This window comes from Protomyctophum bolini (genome assembly GCF_963924005.1).
Source record: "Protomyctophum bolini genome assembly, chromosome: 13".
Lineage (NCBI taxonomy): Eukaryota > Metazoa > Chordata > Actinopteri > Myctophiformes > Myctophidae > Protomyctophum > Protomyctophum bolini.
Window position 1 is genome coordinate 34,967,774 of NC_137874.1, and position 17,955 is coordinate 34,985,728.

At 42.8% G+C, this 17,955-nt stretch overlaps 1 protein-coding gene across 4 annotated transcripts in view; it reads right to left on the reverse strand.

Annotated features, from left to right (window-relative positions):
• The window catches only part of larp1 (La ribonucleoprotein 1, translational regulator), a 68,050-nt gene that overhangs the window by 12,548 nt on the left and 37,547 nt on the right, over window positions 1–17,955 (reverse strand). For 3 of the 4 annotated variants that reach the window (XM_080780442.1, XM_080780444.1, XM_080780441.1), the window contains exons 4-11: window positions 16,773–16,844; window positions 13,159–13,312; window positions 10,077–10,211; window positions 8,177–8,338; window positions 5,256–5,418; window positions 4,495–4,639; window positions 3,388–3,565; window positions 267–424 (exon numbers count right to left, since the gene is read on the reverse strand). In XM_080780442.1, the coding sequence (XP_080636568.1) occupies window positions 267–424; window positions 3,388–3,565; window positions 4,495–4,639; window positions 5,256–5,418; window positions 8,177–8,338; window positions 10,077–10,211; window positions 13,159–13,312; window positions 16,773–16,844 (1,167 nt within the window). The remainder of the gene's footprint in view (window positions 1–266; window positions 425–3,387; window positions 3,566–4,494; window positions 4,640–5,255; window positions 5,419–8,176; window positions 8,339–10,076; window positions 10,212–13,158; window positions 13,313–16,772; window positions 16,845–17,955) is intronic. The other variant, XM_080780443.1, reaches the window with a different exon arrangement.

A 17,955-nucleotide genomic window follows, 5' to 3' on the forward strand; every position in this document is an offset into this window, starting at 1 on the left:
GAAGGACGAGGCAGAAAAGAGGAGGGAGTGGATCCCAACATAACAAAGAATATAAGATAAGGCCAAAGGAAGTAGAGTAGAGGATGACACTGATCTTGATAATGACCAGAGGGAGATTTGTTTGTGGCTTTGTGTCTGTAATATCTGATCATGATCAGACAATGTTTCAGCTCTAAACCCAAATTACAAGCTCAAGCCTACTACTGCCATTCAAAAGAACAAAATAAATAGTGGTAAAAAGTCAAACTAAACAATCTTTCGCTCACCTTGGGTCTTGCTGGAGATGGCCTGGGCCTCTTCTTCACTTCGATCCAGGACTCAGAGTCCAGGTCAGGGAGGCTGGCGGACAGGCCTTTGGGCATGGTCTTCAGGTTGGAGGTGTCCGAGTCCATCTTGGTCTGCTGCGGACCTCCTTTGGAGGAACCTGGACCAGTCAAAGGAGGGTTAGGCCAAAACATTCAGACCGACGTCTTCACTATCGTCTGCATTACACTTCCTGGCCTTCACACATACCGTTTGCACATCGGTATTTTCGGTTGCCAATTTTGTGTCTTGTAAATCATTGGGCCTTTCTCATGTCTCTTGACCGAAAACAAATCCTGGTCCATAAGATAGGCCAACATTTGGTACCTCCTAAGATCGCAATTCACTTTGGTATTAATTATTTTAGGGTCCATATAAATACTAGAAAATAATGTTTTAGACAATCATTGGTTTAGACAAGCCTCACAGTAACCACACAGCAGGTTTGTATGCAGTTTGTTGTTGACTAGCTCTCTGATCAATGGATCAACACGGATCCATTACTCTGCAGACTGGGTTCCCTGTCAAGACTGTAAACGGTTTATATCAATTCCAAGTCAATATTATGGCCCTTCCTCTGGTAAAAGATGGAAATGTTAATTTTTTGTTGAGAAAACAACACTATACATACACCTGATAAAAATACATATTCTCAGTGGTTCATGTTTATTTTTCTACAGCACAATGTAAACATCATTTGAACATCATTCAGTGCACAGCACTTCATGAAGTCTGTAGGCTGATGATGTCCGTATTGTGTTGACATTCCACTACATAGTTCAGACAGCACTTGCTTTTTTGTGAGGGTAGGCAGGCAGACACTGATGGGTGTCACCATGCAACCTCTGGGACAGGGCAGATCATCCACTGTCATTTCTTTTGTTGATAGCCTACTGCTGCAGACAGAATAAACATGATTTACATAAACATGACGTTTGCGATGATGATGATGATGATCGTTTGTTAAATATGTGAATGAGAGAGGCAGAATTCTACATTTTATGCATGGCATGATCTGTTCAAATACAGTGAAATTATTTGTCATTCTTTGCTTTGCCTTTACTTTAAGTCTATCTAAATGTTTCCATTGCGCTCTGACACCCTTTAGTGACGCCGTATTACTACCGACTGCTCTCCGTGCTCCAGCTCAGAAGCCTCTAGAAAGTGGACCTTTCTTTTAACTCAGAGCCGATCGCGAGACCGGAAGTGGAATGCGACAACACACACAGTAGTAGTAACATTTGTAACATCCGGTCACGGGTTTTGGCTCTTCAAAATAAGGGTTGAACAGGGGAAAATCCTGGCAGTACGAGGTGAATTAATGAATTAATCTTGGCAGGTAAGTTACGATAAGTACAGTGGAGATTGACAGGAAACGGTGAGAGTCGGGGACATGAAGCAAAGGTCCTGTAGGGTTCTGGAATCGAACCCAGTGACCACCTTCAGGCTGCATCAGAGCAACAAAAAAAAGAGTTACATCCCTTTTTTTGTGCGGTTTTCAAATATCTTTTGACACAGAATCATATGTTTTGTGGTCACGTTTCACCAGGACCCTAGACGGCTTCGTTCCAGGCTTAAAATAATGAATATAAATAATTAAATATTATCGAAATATTATCTCTATGGGCTGAATGAATGGGCTTTTTTTTGTGTGTTTTTTTGTGTCTTTCGCCTTTATTTTATATTTTTTTATGGAGGGACAGACAGTAGGCTGACAGGAAATGGGGAGAGAGATGGGGGGGGGGGATGACATGCAGTAAAGGCCGTCGCGATCGGGAGTCGAACCCGCGGCACACTGCCAGACTGGATTACCGGCCACGGTGCCTGGACCGCTGAGCCACGGCCCAGGCCATGAATGGGCTTTTTACCTGTGGAACCAGAGCCGGTAAACAAAATGGCCACCACTGCTATGCTCTAAATATGGTTCCTCAGTAGTTCCGTTACCGTAGTGCTGATTAGACAAGTTGAACAAAAACAATTCTATTCACAGCTCAGTAGTTATCTATGTGTGCTGCTGTGTGTCAATGCTGAGATCAGAGTTGTTGTAGTTCTCTCCATTGGTTTTCAGTCAGAGAAGAGACATGTGAAACTCATCATTTCTACTGCACTGCATTTCTATGTTGCACACTGTGATCGGGATCATCGTCATCGCAAAATGGAGAAATGTCCCATTGCTACTGCCATGCATTCATTTAACCCATTTTGGGCAGGAACCTCTTTTGGTGTTAGCATTATGTTATAATATAGCTATTGAAAAATAGCAGATCTACAAGCTCATAGCACGTCAGCGAGTGGCGTGCTACGACTTTGTAGGTCTGCTATTTTAGAAAAATCGAAGAACGACTGACATAGAAACATAGCTTTTCCAGAAAACTGTCAGGATGTAGAAGACACTTTTAGAATCTGATCTCAGGTCAGAATGGGTTCATTGAACACACTTTTGTTTTGTTTTTTGCAATATAGTGCCAAACAATTTCCTGTTCTGTCCAGCCATTTCTTCCATCCATGCTGACATCTAGGTCCATCCATGCTCTACTCAGTCTATCAAAATGTTCCCGTTGCACTAAGAAGTCCTGTGGGACCCCCCCCCCCTGGGGATGCATTGCTCATCCTTTAGTGACGGTCATGACTACTGCTATCCGTTCTCTGTCAACTCTAAACCATAACAGTCTTCATTTAAAAATGCTACCTCATACTGCTTGTGTGAGAGTACCACTCTCACACGCTTTCGCACCACATTAGCACATGCTGCTTCGCCCCGGAGACGTCATTTCAAACTCAACTCTAGTCTATATCATCAAGTTATTCGACAATAAATCAGCTTTTTATTCTGTTGGCTTTTCTGCTTTTTATTCTCAGTAATTGTTTAGATTTTTTTTGGCTAAGGTGTGTTTATCACACATGATCGTAGACTTTTGTTAAGTTTTGCTATGAGCCCAATTAATCAATTTCGTACCTGCGCAGTGCGCACTTTGACCAAGAATTGCGTTATTTATTTGCTAAGCAAAAAGCATGCATGTTTGCCACCTGGATATGGCACTGATGAGCTGCGCTTTGAGCGTTTACTGCGCTTTGCGTGTTTACCTGCGGTCTGGTCGCTCATCTGTCTGGGAACGAACTCGGGACAGTTGATGAGCTGGGAGAAGTCTGTCTGGTGGTCGGCGCCGGGCATCATCAGGCCAGGCAGCGGCCATTTATCTGGTTCCACCTTACGGCGGATCTTCATGTCGATAATCTCCACCTCCTTACTGTCCTTCAAGGCCTGGAAACGCAGAATAGAATGCATGGGGTTAAAGGAATGGCAATGTCCACACCTGAATTTTATGCAGTCTCCTGGGTTGAAATGACTACTACTCACTTTCAATAATGTATGTAGCATACAGCAGAATAATAGAACATTAGTGTATGTATATACGTACATATTAATGGTCCAATTAACATTACGAAATATGCCAAAACAAGCTTCCAGTGGACATTTAATAGTAACCGTAGTGCCAATCAAAAAAAGCTTTTCACTATTTCACAGGTGTAAAAAAACCAAAAAAAAAAAAAACGCAAATGTGCGCTACTCTGTGTAAATGCTGAGATCAGAGTTGTTGTAGTTCTCTCCATTGTTTTTTAGTCAGAGAAGAGACATGTGAGACTCATCATTTCTACTGCACGTTGTTCTGTAGATGTACTGTGATTGGAATCTCTGTGATTGCAAAACGGAGTAATTTCTTCATGCTACTATCAATTGCAGAAACATCATTAACGTCATCCAACAGTCATTTTTTTCCAGAGCGACTTACAGTAAGCAAGGTTAACACGAGATAATACATCAAATGCATTGAAATAGTAGTCTAGGATCATAGGTAAAACAAGATTATAATATCCTAAAAGAAGTGAGCTGTACATTGAAACTATACAAACTATAGGATGCAAATGAACCATATCTAAAATAATTAAATTGTATCTTTTGCATAAGCCTGCAAGGTCGCCAGGGCTAGGGCAAGTTCTATGGGCTAAGGTGGATATAGGAAATATAGGGGGGGTGGGAAGCATTAAAAGAATCGGGACAGCATCTGTGTCTTTTTCAGAATCGGCCTCAGGTCTAAGTCTAGTTCAACGAAGACCAAACTGACCAATTAATCGAACGCTTTTGCTGTTTATTAAAAAAACCAAATAGCTGGGAGGGAGTGGAGTGTTTACCTCCAGGATGAGGCGGACGTCGGTGGTGAGGGCCTGGACTCGGTGGAAGCTGGCGATGAGGGAGATGGGCAGGAAGCCTTCGTCGTCCATCTTCCTCCGAAGGAAGAAGTCACGCTCCAGGTTGTCCAGGCTGAAGTAGTACTCACTACAAGAGGACAGGACATTGTTGTTATCATCAGGGGCGGCAGTGGCTCAGGGGTAGAGTGGCTGGATGGGAACCGCAAGGTTGCCAGTTCGAACCCTTGAGCAAGACACTGGACCCCTAATTGCTCCTGATGTGTTGATTGGTGCCTTGCATGGTTTCTGCTGCCATCGGTGTGTGAATGGGTGAATGTAATGCACAACCTATGTAAAGCGCCTTGGATAAAGGCTCTATATAAATGCACCATTTACCATTTTCATTATTATTATATTAGTAATAGTATTATGTTTAAAACATAGTTCTAAACAGACTCGAAAGGCCCTGAACAAGGGAAAAGCAGGCACATATAGAATAATTTCTTTCTTTCTTTTGAAATAAAGATTAACAGAAGTTGAATTTATGAACCAAGAAAAAGTTGAGTTAAGCCATTTTGGGCGGGAACCCCTTTTGGTGTTTTAAACATTATGTTATAATTTAGCTATTGAAAAATGCAGATCTACAAGCTCTTTGTAGAGTTTTGAGGTCAGGCCTAAATGGGTTAAAAAAAAACAGAGCGCCCTGCAGTAGAACTATGAACTCTAAATATATTGTGTCAGTTGCTGAAAAGGGGGGGGCATACATCTGTCTCTTGATGTAGTCTTTGAGCAGGTCCTGGTCCACAGAGAACAGGTCGTTGCTGCTCAGGTTATCGTAGTAGTAGGTCACTGTGCTGTTGAACTTCTGGCCGTAAGCACCATCTTTCCCCTCATAGGACTTGTAGCCATAGTGGTACTCATAGTGACCTGGAAGGAGATATGACAGGACGGTCAGTCAGAGAGACAGACAAAGGCACTAGTAGAATAAATGGATTAGGGCTGCAACAGTAACTACGGAACCATTATTCCGTCAATTATGTTTTTGGGTAATCGAGAAGCACGTCGACGAACTTGGATTCAAATTAATTGATTTATACCGTATTTATACTTAATCCGTCACAAAAGGGACGCCATTGAGATATGATAAATCACCGATTATCACTATTTTAGAAAATCGATTCTGTAGATTATGTTTCATAATCGATTCAATTGATGAACTAATACGTTGAATCAATTATGAAATATAATCAATTTTACACATTTATTTACTGCCTATATCTGAGTCAGGTGAACGAAGAGAAACGGCTAAAAGAGACTGTGAAAGAAGAGAGTGACAGGGATAGTAAGATTGAGAAAACATGGAGGACGAGTGAAGCCCAACACACACCGCCTGTGAAGCGGGTGTGCAGACACTCTCCCATGAATCAGTGCTGCGCCACACGGGTGGGACAACGCATGTGACACATTTACAGCACAGTTTACACTCGCTTAAAGTGTGGTGTGCTTCTTCAACACCGTGAATGAGAGAGAGAGAGTGTGTGTGAGTGTGAGAGTGTGTGTGTGTGTGTGTGTGTGTGTGTGTGTGTGTGTGTGTGTGTGTGTGTGTGTGTGTGCAGTGTGCATACAGGATGAAGTATGCATAGGAGACAGAAAAGACAGAAAGTCTGTGTTTAAAGTTAATTTGTGGAGCGTTATATTGTCCCCCTGGGGCACATTCCTACCGTAAGCGACTCACCACCACACAGTGTGGAGGAGGAGAGGAGAGAAGAGCCTCCTAACTCTCAGCTGCACTTACTGTATCTCTCTCAGCCGCCTCCCTCTCTTATTCTATCTCTGGTCTCTCCCCAGTTTCCCCCCCCCCCCCCCCTCTCTCTCATATAATTTATGTTAGACACCTCATGGCCTCGTGTAATGTGTTCTTATGTCCTATGTTGTGTCTGTATGAGCATTTATGATTTTGGATATTTGTCTATTTTTACTGTACATTTAAGGGCAATGAAGAATAAATTAAAAGAAAAGAACAGAAAAAAATAGTTGAATGTCAAAAACAACTGTAGAAAACAAAAGGTCCATTTAGCCTCCTTTCTGAGTAAAGGGAAGTTACTTCCAAGTTAGACAGAAAAGTACGCACGCCAAAGCTAACACGTCTCTCTCTCCCCTCCCGGCTCCAAGGCACATGGGACCCAAAGCTCTCCTCATAACACCACCGCTACGGGGTTTATTTCACTGCTTATGTTTTCACTGTGGTTATTGCCTCTGCAGGGGTCCAGATCAGGGCGAGAATATACACAATCACAACCACGGTTAGAGGGTAGGGAAGAAATATACGAAGAGATATGCTGGCTCTATATAGCACAAAGAAGGGTTATCGTATTTTCTTTTTTGAGCTGTGTCCCTGCCTGGGTCTGTCCATGGCTGTGTCCAGCACAAAAATAGCGTTATAGCGTTTGTTCACCACCAAGTGTCACTGTTACACAGCCTAACACACAGACACACACAGGTCAGGGAGGAGGGCTTGCCTAGTACAGTACAGTACAGTACAGTACAGTACATTTTATTGGGTCCCTAACCTCAATTTATTATTGCCTTATAGCTGGTTAACCCACTTAAATCCTATACTGTATACTTAGTTGACCAGGATTCTCCAGGGCAAGTGTTTATAGAATATTATTATTTAAATAGTACCCCAGATATACTCTTTGGGATACAGTGACACGGGGGGAAATGTATTATCATTTTTGCTCCTTTTATTGTGATTTGTTTTAAAGAAAGAAAATATTAACTGACTTTCCAATCAGCCACATTGTATGTGGCTGCTTGGGATGTGTGAATTGGAAAGTGAGTTAATATTTTCTTTCTTTCAAAACACAAAAAAAAGGGAGGAAAATGATACGTGGAAGGTTGTGGGTTCGAACCCTGCCCGGGGTCGACGTCAACAAGGGCACGCGGTCTCAACAGGTTCCGAACGCCAAGTCAAATAGGTTCAGATCTGAGCCAAGCCCCCTTGAGGAGGTCGCGTCTGAAGCCCGTCCTGGACGGGGTGTCCTGGCGTAAAGAAAACTAATCCATGTGGCTGCTTGGGCAATTACACAAACCTGGGTTTACACAGGGGGAACATCATGTTCCTTCTCACGTTTGATTTCTTTGACTGGCTTCCTGTACGTTTTAGTTCCGCCGTCTTCATAATCTCAATATTAACATTAGAGGAAAGTCCAAATGTCAGGCCTGTGTGCTGCTGTGTTTCAACGCTGAGATCAGAGTTGATGTTGTACTTCTCTCCATTGGTTTGCAGTCAGAGAAGAGACATGTGAAAGTGAAACTCATCACTTCTACAGCGTTCAGGCTACTGGCTTTTACGTGGAGTAAAAAGCATAATTAATGTATAATATGCAATTATGCACCAACTATACACATATACTGTATGTATACTTTAGAACCGGTTGCACTATAAGCTACTATAAGCTGTCAATATGCATGATGCCACTACTCCAATTCCTGTATATCTATTTTACTTGGGCTTTTAAATCTGTCTTTTTTTCTCTTGAAGCACATGAATACAGAATAGATTACGGTAAATAAAAATAATACTCCGTAAGAGAGAGAGTGAGAGAGAGAGAGAGAGAGTGAGAAAAAGAGAGAGAGTGTCTGAGAATGTGTGTGTGCGCACGTGTGCGTGAAGACATACCTCGGCCACCTCGGCCGCCGCGCCCCCTGCCCCTCCCTCTTCCGCGGCTGCGACCTCTGAACCCGCCGCGGAACGGAGCTCCCTCGCTCTTCACGCTCGACACCTCGTCGTGGTCCTCGCGCCAGTCGCGCTCCACCCGCTCGTACTTCTGACTGTGCCAGTCTGGAACACACAACCACAACCAGGCGTTACAAACAAGATACCACCCGCTCGTACTTCTGACTGTGCCAGTCTGGAACACACAACCACCACAACCAGGTGTTACAAACAACATACCAAAAGGCTCGTCGTGAGAACTAGAGAAAAGTGTTGGAGCATGACACACGTGTGCTGTGTGCATGTAGTGTACTATACACGCATGACACACGTGTGCTGTGTGTGTGTGTGCATGTACTGTACACGCATGCAGCCATTTCTATATAAGCATCCATCAGACAACCTGGGACTGTTTGCACTGTACACACACCTGACGCGGAGGCAGACAGACGTGACACAGAGATTAACCACTTAACCCATTTAGACCAGAGTTAAAAACATTCACTTTGAAAGAATATATATTCAAAGATTTGCGACACATTTTTAAGATTTAAAAAAAATAGCAGACCTACAAGCTCGGTGGCGCGCTATGAGCTTGTAGATCTCTCGATTCAGTAGATCTCGTGATCTTTTGTGGCCAGATGTAATTTATTGGGGTCTAGTAGGACTATATTAAATAATAAAAAAATAAATCGCTAGAAAATGTTGTAAAAGAATACATATTTAGCCCCATGCTCGAATGCCCCCACCCCCCTATCAAAAACAGCTACAATCCCTAAAAAACGAAAGAAAGCAGCAAATGAAACAAAATTATTATTAAAAATAATCATCTTTTACTTTCTCTAATAACCTAAAACATGAACCTTGGTTGAAAAAAACTAAAGTTGTCCTGTAAGCCCTATATACTCCGTCATACGAAGTCTACCTACCATCTACAAACTAAAAAAACTAAATGAAGAACAGTGAGCAAACACAGGCATGTTTTTACAAATAAAAGTATGTAAATAAACTTAAACTATACTGTATAAGCATGATGTAGATACATAACACTTATAGCACAACTGTTCAGAAGAGTTTTGCCAATGTAAAACATTACAAAACGCTGGACTTTTTTAAATGTATTTATATAAAAAAGTCAATTTGATATTGATTTTATTATTGGAAGATCTGAAGTGGATCTTCTTCATAATTGAAATAATAAACTCAAAAAGGAGATTACCTTGTGATTTGTAATGTTATTGTCTACATTGACATAATCTGTTTGCATTCATGTATGTGCCAAACAAACTTTGAGACCCATTTCACCATGCAATGCAAATCATTGGGGAAAATATGTTGGATTATCGACAGAACTATTGAAAATATCTAACCAATATTTGGAGTTATATTGTACTTTTAAGTTGATTAGTTTAAAGTCCCCCATTAAGAGCTGGCTGAATAGCAGCTGGACGTACTTATAACCAAAGATTTCATATAACCAAGTTGTTTCTGTTGATTTGGTTTTCTTCTACACTATAAATTGTGTTGGGAGAACATGTGATTAAAAAAAAACTGTAATGTTCATGACAATACCCATTATGTGTTTATTTTATCTTCCTTTTCAGTAATGTCTCTTCTGTGTTTCAATGCCGGGATCAGAGTTGTTGTAGTTCTCTCCATTGATATTCACTCAGAGAAGAGACATGTGAGACTCATCACTTCCACTCTGCACGTCGTCCACTCCGGAAGCATTTAGCGGGCACACAGTACATGGCATAATGTATATAGTTCATGTTACTGCCACCCAGACATGCCATGCTGTGGCCCGGGGTGTCGACACGGACAGGTCACCCAGAGCGAGGTGCTCATGACACGGTAGACTCACCTCGGAGGTCATTCCTGGCGTTGGGTGGCATGCGGGGGGGCTCGTTCTGCCGGCTGTTGTTCCTGGAAGCAGAACGCTCCCGCGGGCCCTCAGACTTCACCTCGATCATTAAGGGAACCCACTTGTGCTTGTTGCCTGACGGAAGGTGATTCCACAGAAGAGACTGTGTTAGAACTCAGATTCAACTTATTGTCACTTAGATGCACGGTTTAGGTACATACATGTGGAAAAACATGCGCTCGGCAGGTTCCAAACATGATAAAATAAAATACATAAAAACGACTCAAAATGATGGTGTACAAATGACTTAGTTAGCTTTGTATGGTCCCGTTAATATTAACCTTGCAGCAATATTTTAAAAAGATGCATCATTAGTCCTCATGATAGGATTATTAACTAAAGGTACACAGTGACCTCTAGGCAAGCAACCTGCAAAGATCGATGATTGAGAGTACATTGTTTGAATTAATTAAACGCTCTTCCGCCACCTCCCCCAAAAACAGACTTTCATCTTCACTACCGGTCTCTCATCATTGTGACTCAAATGTCTTATTAACTACTTTATCCTATATAATCTGTTATGTACAATGATCCATAAATATTATATAACTACAAATTCACAGATGCTCACCCCATAATAGAGAACGCTACGTTTCATGTATGGTTTACCAAGTACACAACAGTGCCAGCCAGTCTATTAAGAGCGCTGCAATTCCTTTACTGGCCAGCAGGCTGTATCAGCAGTCTGCTTGCTGAAGGAACCGGCACTTGTGTCTGTGTGTGTGTGGGAGCAAGCGAGACAGCATGTTGGGACAGCGGAAGAGGCTTGGAGTTAAAGCGACGTGGCCCTGTGCGTATCCGCTGACTGGGTAGGTACGAGGACAGAGCGAATGATTGACAAAAGAGACTAGAGGGTGAGTGGAGTGGAGGAGGGGTGACTACAGAAAATGATAAAGAAGGAAGAGGGCGAGTGGGGAATGAAAGGGAAAAAGAAATGAGAATGGGAAAGGCAGGGAAAGTCAGTTTCCCTTTCTTCGTTTCCCTTGTCATTGAGGACAACCTCTTACTCGGAAGGTCAGAAAAGACATTCAGTAGTTGGTTGACTGACGGGCTTCGCTAGTGGAATTTAAACCCTTCATTGCTGCCAAAACAGCTCAGCTATCAGGGTCTCCTGGTTGTTGCTATGCAGTAGGCTCAAGTTTAAAAGGTGTCCGTGTTCAATGTCAAGTGCAGAGTGACACCTTGGCAACACGGTCAGTCACTGATATGCTGTCATCCACTAATTGTCTGAAATATTTCTCTGCACCATTAACTTGATAATTTCACTGAGAATTGGCATAATTTGATCAACTGAACCACTGCAATAGACTGCACCCTAAACACTGCAGGTTTATTGCAAAAAAAGGGGGAAAAAGCCATGTATGAAAGGGAAAAAAAAGGTTTCAGAGAAATTGCAGATAATACTGTACCCGTGCCGTCTACTTTGAGACTTCTACAGATGTATCGCAGACATGTTATGGAAACGATGGACATACTCTGGCCAAACTATCGTACTCTGGGAAAACCCAGGTGAATACAAAGATGTCTGCACCAGGAAAACCCCAGGGCCATGCCCTCAGCAATGTGGTGTACAGGGAAAGCCAGAGGTTTGAGGAGATGTGACCAATTGGAGCCCGTCTTGTTTAATTAATGTTTTATGGCAGTCGTTCTTAAAGCGCAATAAAGCGGGGTGGGGGGGGGGGGGGGGATTTCCAGGGCTTCCCCGGCTAAATGGGGGAACAGTTTAACCACTCACGAACCATTTAAAAAAAATATACAAGCTCACACATCACGCCGCATCGCAATTGTGAACACTTGTACAGTATATTGAGTTGTGAGCGCTTGAACAGTAGATGAATTAAGTTTTTATTTTGCCTATAACCAAAAAAAGAATGAAGGACACCAGGTTGAAGGTTGTTATACAATTTCACCTGCTCAGATTGTACGATTCGCTCAACCCGCCGATTAGCAGAGACAGTTGCAGAATGCTGTAGTAAATACAATGCAGCAATAAACATCTCCTCTTATGGGGGTCTTTGCTCCTTGGCACCAAGGGGTTGTGGCTTAAAACATGATCAATTTGGGAGTACTTGACATGAAGATGATTGAGAAACACTGTGCTAATGTAGGGAGAGCAACGCAGGTCCAGCCTCAGTACAGAGAGTGGTCTGCTGAGTTGCATCGCCCAGATGCTGTGCGGTGTGGTTTAAACCAGAGATCTATAGGTTGTAGAAACTGGCTCTGAACACACCACAGGATGCCTAAAGCGTAAAAAAGTGAGTTACGGAAGTGGACTCGATTCATTTCATTATTACAGGTACAAAAAAAACCCATAAAAACACGCGTTAGCTTTGTTTTCAAATATGACCCTACATGACCTGTGATCTTCTGCTGCAAGCTGTGTTGTTGTTCTGCTTTTAACTGTTCTGCTTTTAACTTGTACTGTTTTTAACCTGTACAGCGACCTTGAGTGCCCTGAAAGGCGCCTTATAAATAAAATGTATTATTATTATTATGATGCTTTGTATGGTCCCTTTAATATTAACCTTGCAGCAATATTTTAAAAAGATCCATCATTAGTCCTCATGATAGGATTATTAACTAAAGGTACACAGTGACCTCTAGGCAAGCAACCTGCAAAGATCGATGATTGAGAGTACATTGTTTGAATTAATTAAACGCTCTTCCGCCACCTTTTATCTTCACTACCAGTCTCTCATCATTGTGACTCAAATGTCTTATTAACTACTTTATCCTATTATATAATCTGTTATGTACGATTATCCGTGAAAATATATATGATGGGAATATTTCACAGTCAGTTGACGAGGATGCCGAACATGTATGTTTAAATTTCTGTGGTCAAGGGACGGGATACTGAAATACGTGAATCTTGGAGATTAACCGAGGCTATCCATGATGATGGCATGTTGGTATGAATGACAAAAAGAGAGAGTATGTTGAGCTTGCATTTGGGGATCCAGGGATGGGGCAATGTGAACAGTTAAGCGTTTTTTTAATGATGGATAAACGTAACAATCACCTTTCTTCTTCTGTCCGTTCTTCTGGGAGTCTTCATCGCCGTTCTTCTCCTCCCCCGAGTCATCTGACTTGGTGGCCTTCAGGTTCTCCTTGCTCTCCTCATTACTCTCTCTCTTCTCCTTGGGCTCCTTCTTGACCAAGGACCTTTTAGGGGCCTGGAGAAGATGGGGGGGGGGGGGGGGGGGGGGGGTCATAGAGAATATTTCTTTTTCCACAAATGCCAGTATAGACTCACGCAGCGGGGGCCTAATAATCGCTGGAGTGCCGGTGGAGAATGCATCACATATACACTCAATCACACCCATGACAAGAACAACAATGCTCCTTTGACATTCACATGGTGGCCATTTTGCGCTTGCATCGTACCTCACCCACCGTGTATACTAGAAGAGCTAAATTCCCGCCATGTTCCCACTGTGAGTGTGAATGTGATTAATTATACGGTAGCCAACACTTACAGTAGATTTAGAGCTCAACATTTGGGCCAATAGCCTAATAAAATGTGTTTTTATCCGTTTGTCACCAGTTTGTGGTAACTCCATGTGACCATGCACTTTATATTCCTATCTGTGTACGCCTGACACTGGGTATTGGCTCAGACTAGAAGCGCCCTCGCAATATTATCGGCTGTGAAACAAATAAAAGGTGTCTATAAATCTATAGGTGACAGACATAGATGGAATGAATGGGGACAATAACCGTAGAGATGAGGCCATTCAGGCCAACTTTGCCCTGCATGAGTTGAGCCCGATTCATACTTCACCGTACACCCATGTTGCTCTATGAAGATAGCCTCTCTCTAAGCTCACAAAGCCCAAATGTCAAGCATGTGTACGTGCTGATCAGAGTTGTTGTAGTTCTCTCCAATGGTTTGCAGTCAGAGAAGAGACATGTGAATCTCATCACCTCTACAGCGGGTCTGACTAACGATGGCTAATGTCTTTAGCGCGTGCCACGGTGATCAAATCGGACCGTGTTTTTATTATGTTGACAAAAATGTGAATGCCAGAACATTTACATGTGACGATGTTGCCTACCAGGGGAAATGTTTGAAGCACTGCACAATCACATAACTAAAATACTGTGATGTGTTGTGAGCGTGTAGATTCACAACAGAGTATAAATTAAGCAATACAGGTATGGTATGTAGCCTAGATATCCTGAGGGGGTGGGTGGGTATGACACAATGACTGATGGGGACCAAATTATAGATTTACCAGGTGCTTATCATCACTTTCATTAAGATTCTCTTTGATCCAATCGCATCAATGTGACCCGACTGCAGCACAGAGGCCACACAGGAGAATTCAAGAAACTTTCCGCAAACAAGCCTAAAAACTTTAGTCTTTTATGATAGGGCACAGAGGAGCTCCCCGTGCGTTGGTATCGTGGCTTTTTGATTATTCTTGTTCCCAGTGCTAATATTTGAGTTTAGTTTGGTCAAACACCATTCAGCCTCTTCTGCATGTTACTGCAGGGTTGGCTATCTGTCAGCGAACACACATATCTGCAAGGTGACAGTTCTTTGCACAAGAGTCATGCAAAGTAGCAGGCTGGAGACAAAGTTAGTGTAGTGTCTAATGCACATGTTCAACTTCATATACAATTCTCTCTCCCACTCACACACACACACACACACACACACACGCACACGCACACGCACACACAGTGTAACCCCATTACTTGTCGTACAACAAATAGTGAAAATAGCCTATCCACAAGCTCACAACACATCGCGACTTGTAGATCTGCTATTTTTGAAATTTGCCTCACATAGGGGCACCAGGGTTAATGTGGTTAATTCAAACAACACTCATTTCACTTAGTAGACCCACTCCAAGCGTGCACAGCTGTTATTCACACCGACTCTTCCCATTTCACCCAAAACGCAACGCCAAGTACAAGCAATGTTTCTGTGCTTGAGGCCCTAGTTCACACAACCCCTCACACATTAAGAGAACATGTTTCTGGCAAACACATGAACAAACACGGCCGTTGAAAGCTTTAAAAAAAAAATCATGAATATACTCTGGGGCTAAAACATTACAAATGGACATTTTGTCGCGTTGCCCTATAAAAAGGGAGGCCACGTGACCACATGTCACATGGTAAAGTTTCACGACAGCTACACTAAATGCTGGCCATTTGGGTTTAGGAACCCACAGCGTAACAAAAGAGGAAGGCATGACAGTAATCTCCCATTCGAAATGCAGGAATGGGGGTCATGTGCAAAAAGTCCAGAATAACAATCCTCATCAAATCCTCAACAGTCAGCTTATCAATCAGCCTGCCTACACGTGCAGCTTTAACTCGACACCCGAGGGTGCTGCTGATTAAGACCAACTCCATTCAGTCCGGTTCAATGTCTTGGTATCTCCGACAACCACTTCACACAATGGGGAAGAACACATGTCATTGGCACGGTGTTAATTAAATACCACGACAAACAGCTTGTTAGTATTGTTAATTTGTTAATGGCACTCACACGAAAAAAAACCAACTGGGAAACTGGCTAGGATGCAACTAACAATACTCGCTGTGCTCAACAATGGACTCCGATAGGTGGCGACGAATAAATGTACCACTTTTTTTAACTAGTGATTGCACAACGACGAAAAGTGACTGAAAAGGTCAAAAGTAACCGGAGATCAGAGGAAGCAGAATTGAGCTCAACTAGATCAGCATCCAAGGCGACTTCCCCTTTTTACCGGCAGAGCTGTGTCTGAATAATAATCAATCTTCTCGTTACGTATATTGTATATTATTATGTAAGTGCATCAGGAATGCACAGGCTATAGCTGACATAATCTTGGCAGCGATATCTCAAAACACCGCGACACTATTTCTTTCCCCTGGGCGTGTACGGTACTTGTATCAAGCATTTGCATCTAATGCAAGAAATGCATAACGACACTGCTGACTAGTTGGCATTTAACCACTTAAACCCTATTCTACTTGGACTGACTGGGGTCCCACAAGGCTCTATAGTAGGCTGTCTAGTATTTCCCTCAACACCAATGGCCCTATTCTCACCAGTGGCTTACCCCTTTATTTTATTTTTTTAAATAGTTCAACTAGCCAATCTACATCGACACGTTGTGAGCTTGTAGATTGACAATTTGAACTATTCAAAAATGTTTTTCAAAACAGGAAAAAAAAAGGGAAAAAAAAGACAAAGAAGTTTAGGGATAAGGGGTAAAGCACTGGCAAAAATAGGGCCCCTAATCTCTTCGTCAACATGTCACATTGTGACGTGTTGTGAGCTTATAGACCAACCGAATGTTTGCCCCCAGAATAGGGACGTTAGGGACTTTCAAGGGGTTTTAAGTCCATTACATAATACTTCATTGTACAATGAATAGCATAAATAGGTGATCTACAAGCTCACCAACATGTCACATCACAACAGGTTTAATGCCACTACAAAATGCGACACGTTGCATCGCGACAGGGTTAATATGGTTAATGAGCTTTGAGGTAGACCACGGAGGGGTCGTCCAAAGGGCCAGAAGGAGGTTGGGTCAGCATTCCCCCCGACCAGCACCACCACCACCACCAGCACCACCACCACCACCAGCACCACCAGCACCACCCGTGGCCGGCAGGTAAACTTACGGGGAATCTCCGCGAGTCTCTGACCTGCCTGACAGTCGCCGGGCAGGCCACGGTCTGCGTCTCTACCTCCATCTGAGAGGAGGAAGGCAAGGAGGCAGGGGGAGAGGGGAGGGAGGGAGAGAGAGGGGGGGGAGGATGAGATGGTATGGGAAGGAGGGAGGTTTAGACAGAACAGGGAGATGGATGGACACACGAGCACTTGCACTCACACAATTCTGTACACGCACGTGTGCGCGCGCACGCACACGCACACACGCGCGCGCGCTGGTATTCATTATATTTTTGAGGAGAGCAATGTTTTCATTTTCACCTTTTTTGGGGTGTCATTTGTTACCCTAGATCTAAAATAGGCCAATTATATATTAAATAATAAAGTGCCTTTTAAAGGACAGTTCCACGAGTGCTGGTATTCTCTCTGCTTAGAGACGTTTTGAAAAGTTACCCTAAATCGAACCCTAAACCTATCCCCTAAATGCCAAAACCTACACACATAAATGTATGCACACTTTGGCTAATATGGGTTCTCCCGTTGCAACAGGGAAGTGTGGATCTTCCTGTTGCAATTAAATCATGATGACAATCAAGTCGTAAGCCAGCAATTCAATCATGTTGAAATTCCTAAGTGGACACTGGCCAGGTTTATGGAGGGGTAATGAACATCTGTCTTTGTTGCTCCTTCTCCTGAGTTCTGGGAATAATAGAGAGGATCTCATCTAAATATGGCCCAAGTTGGGCCACCAATGTGTTTAACGTACATTACATTTAATTAAATTGTTGAATTGTGAACTCCTCCTAAAGATAGCGTGATGAAGGTCTAACACAGGGGTTTTCAACAGGTGGTCCACGGAAGTAATGCAAGTGTCACTGGTCCCTGAACATTCATTTAGTAATGTAGAATTTGTTGAATTTTTCTTTGAGAAACAGTGAACTGAATGACCTTGTGACCTATGATGACCACCAATGTTGAAGGTCAAGAAATTGAACAGAAAATGGGAGTTAGAACCTCAAGAGGGAGAAGTGCACCGGATTGTCTGGTTGAGTCATTATTAGGAAATGATTAGTAGTCAATGGACCGTTGGTTGAGAATCGGTTGGGATGTTTACACATGGGATGGGACAAAAGAACAAATCTTAGCCCATATCTCCAAACCAACACAACAGTGGTCCCCAGGTTGATTCTATCC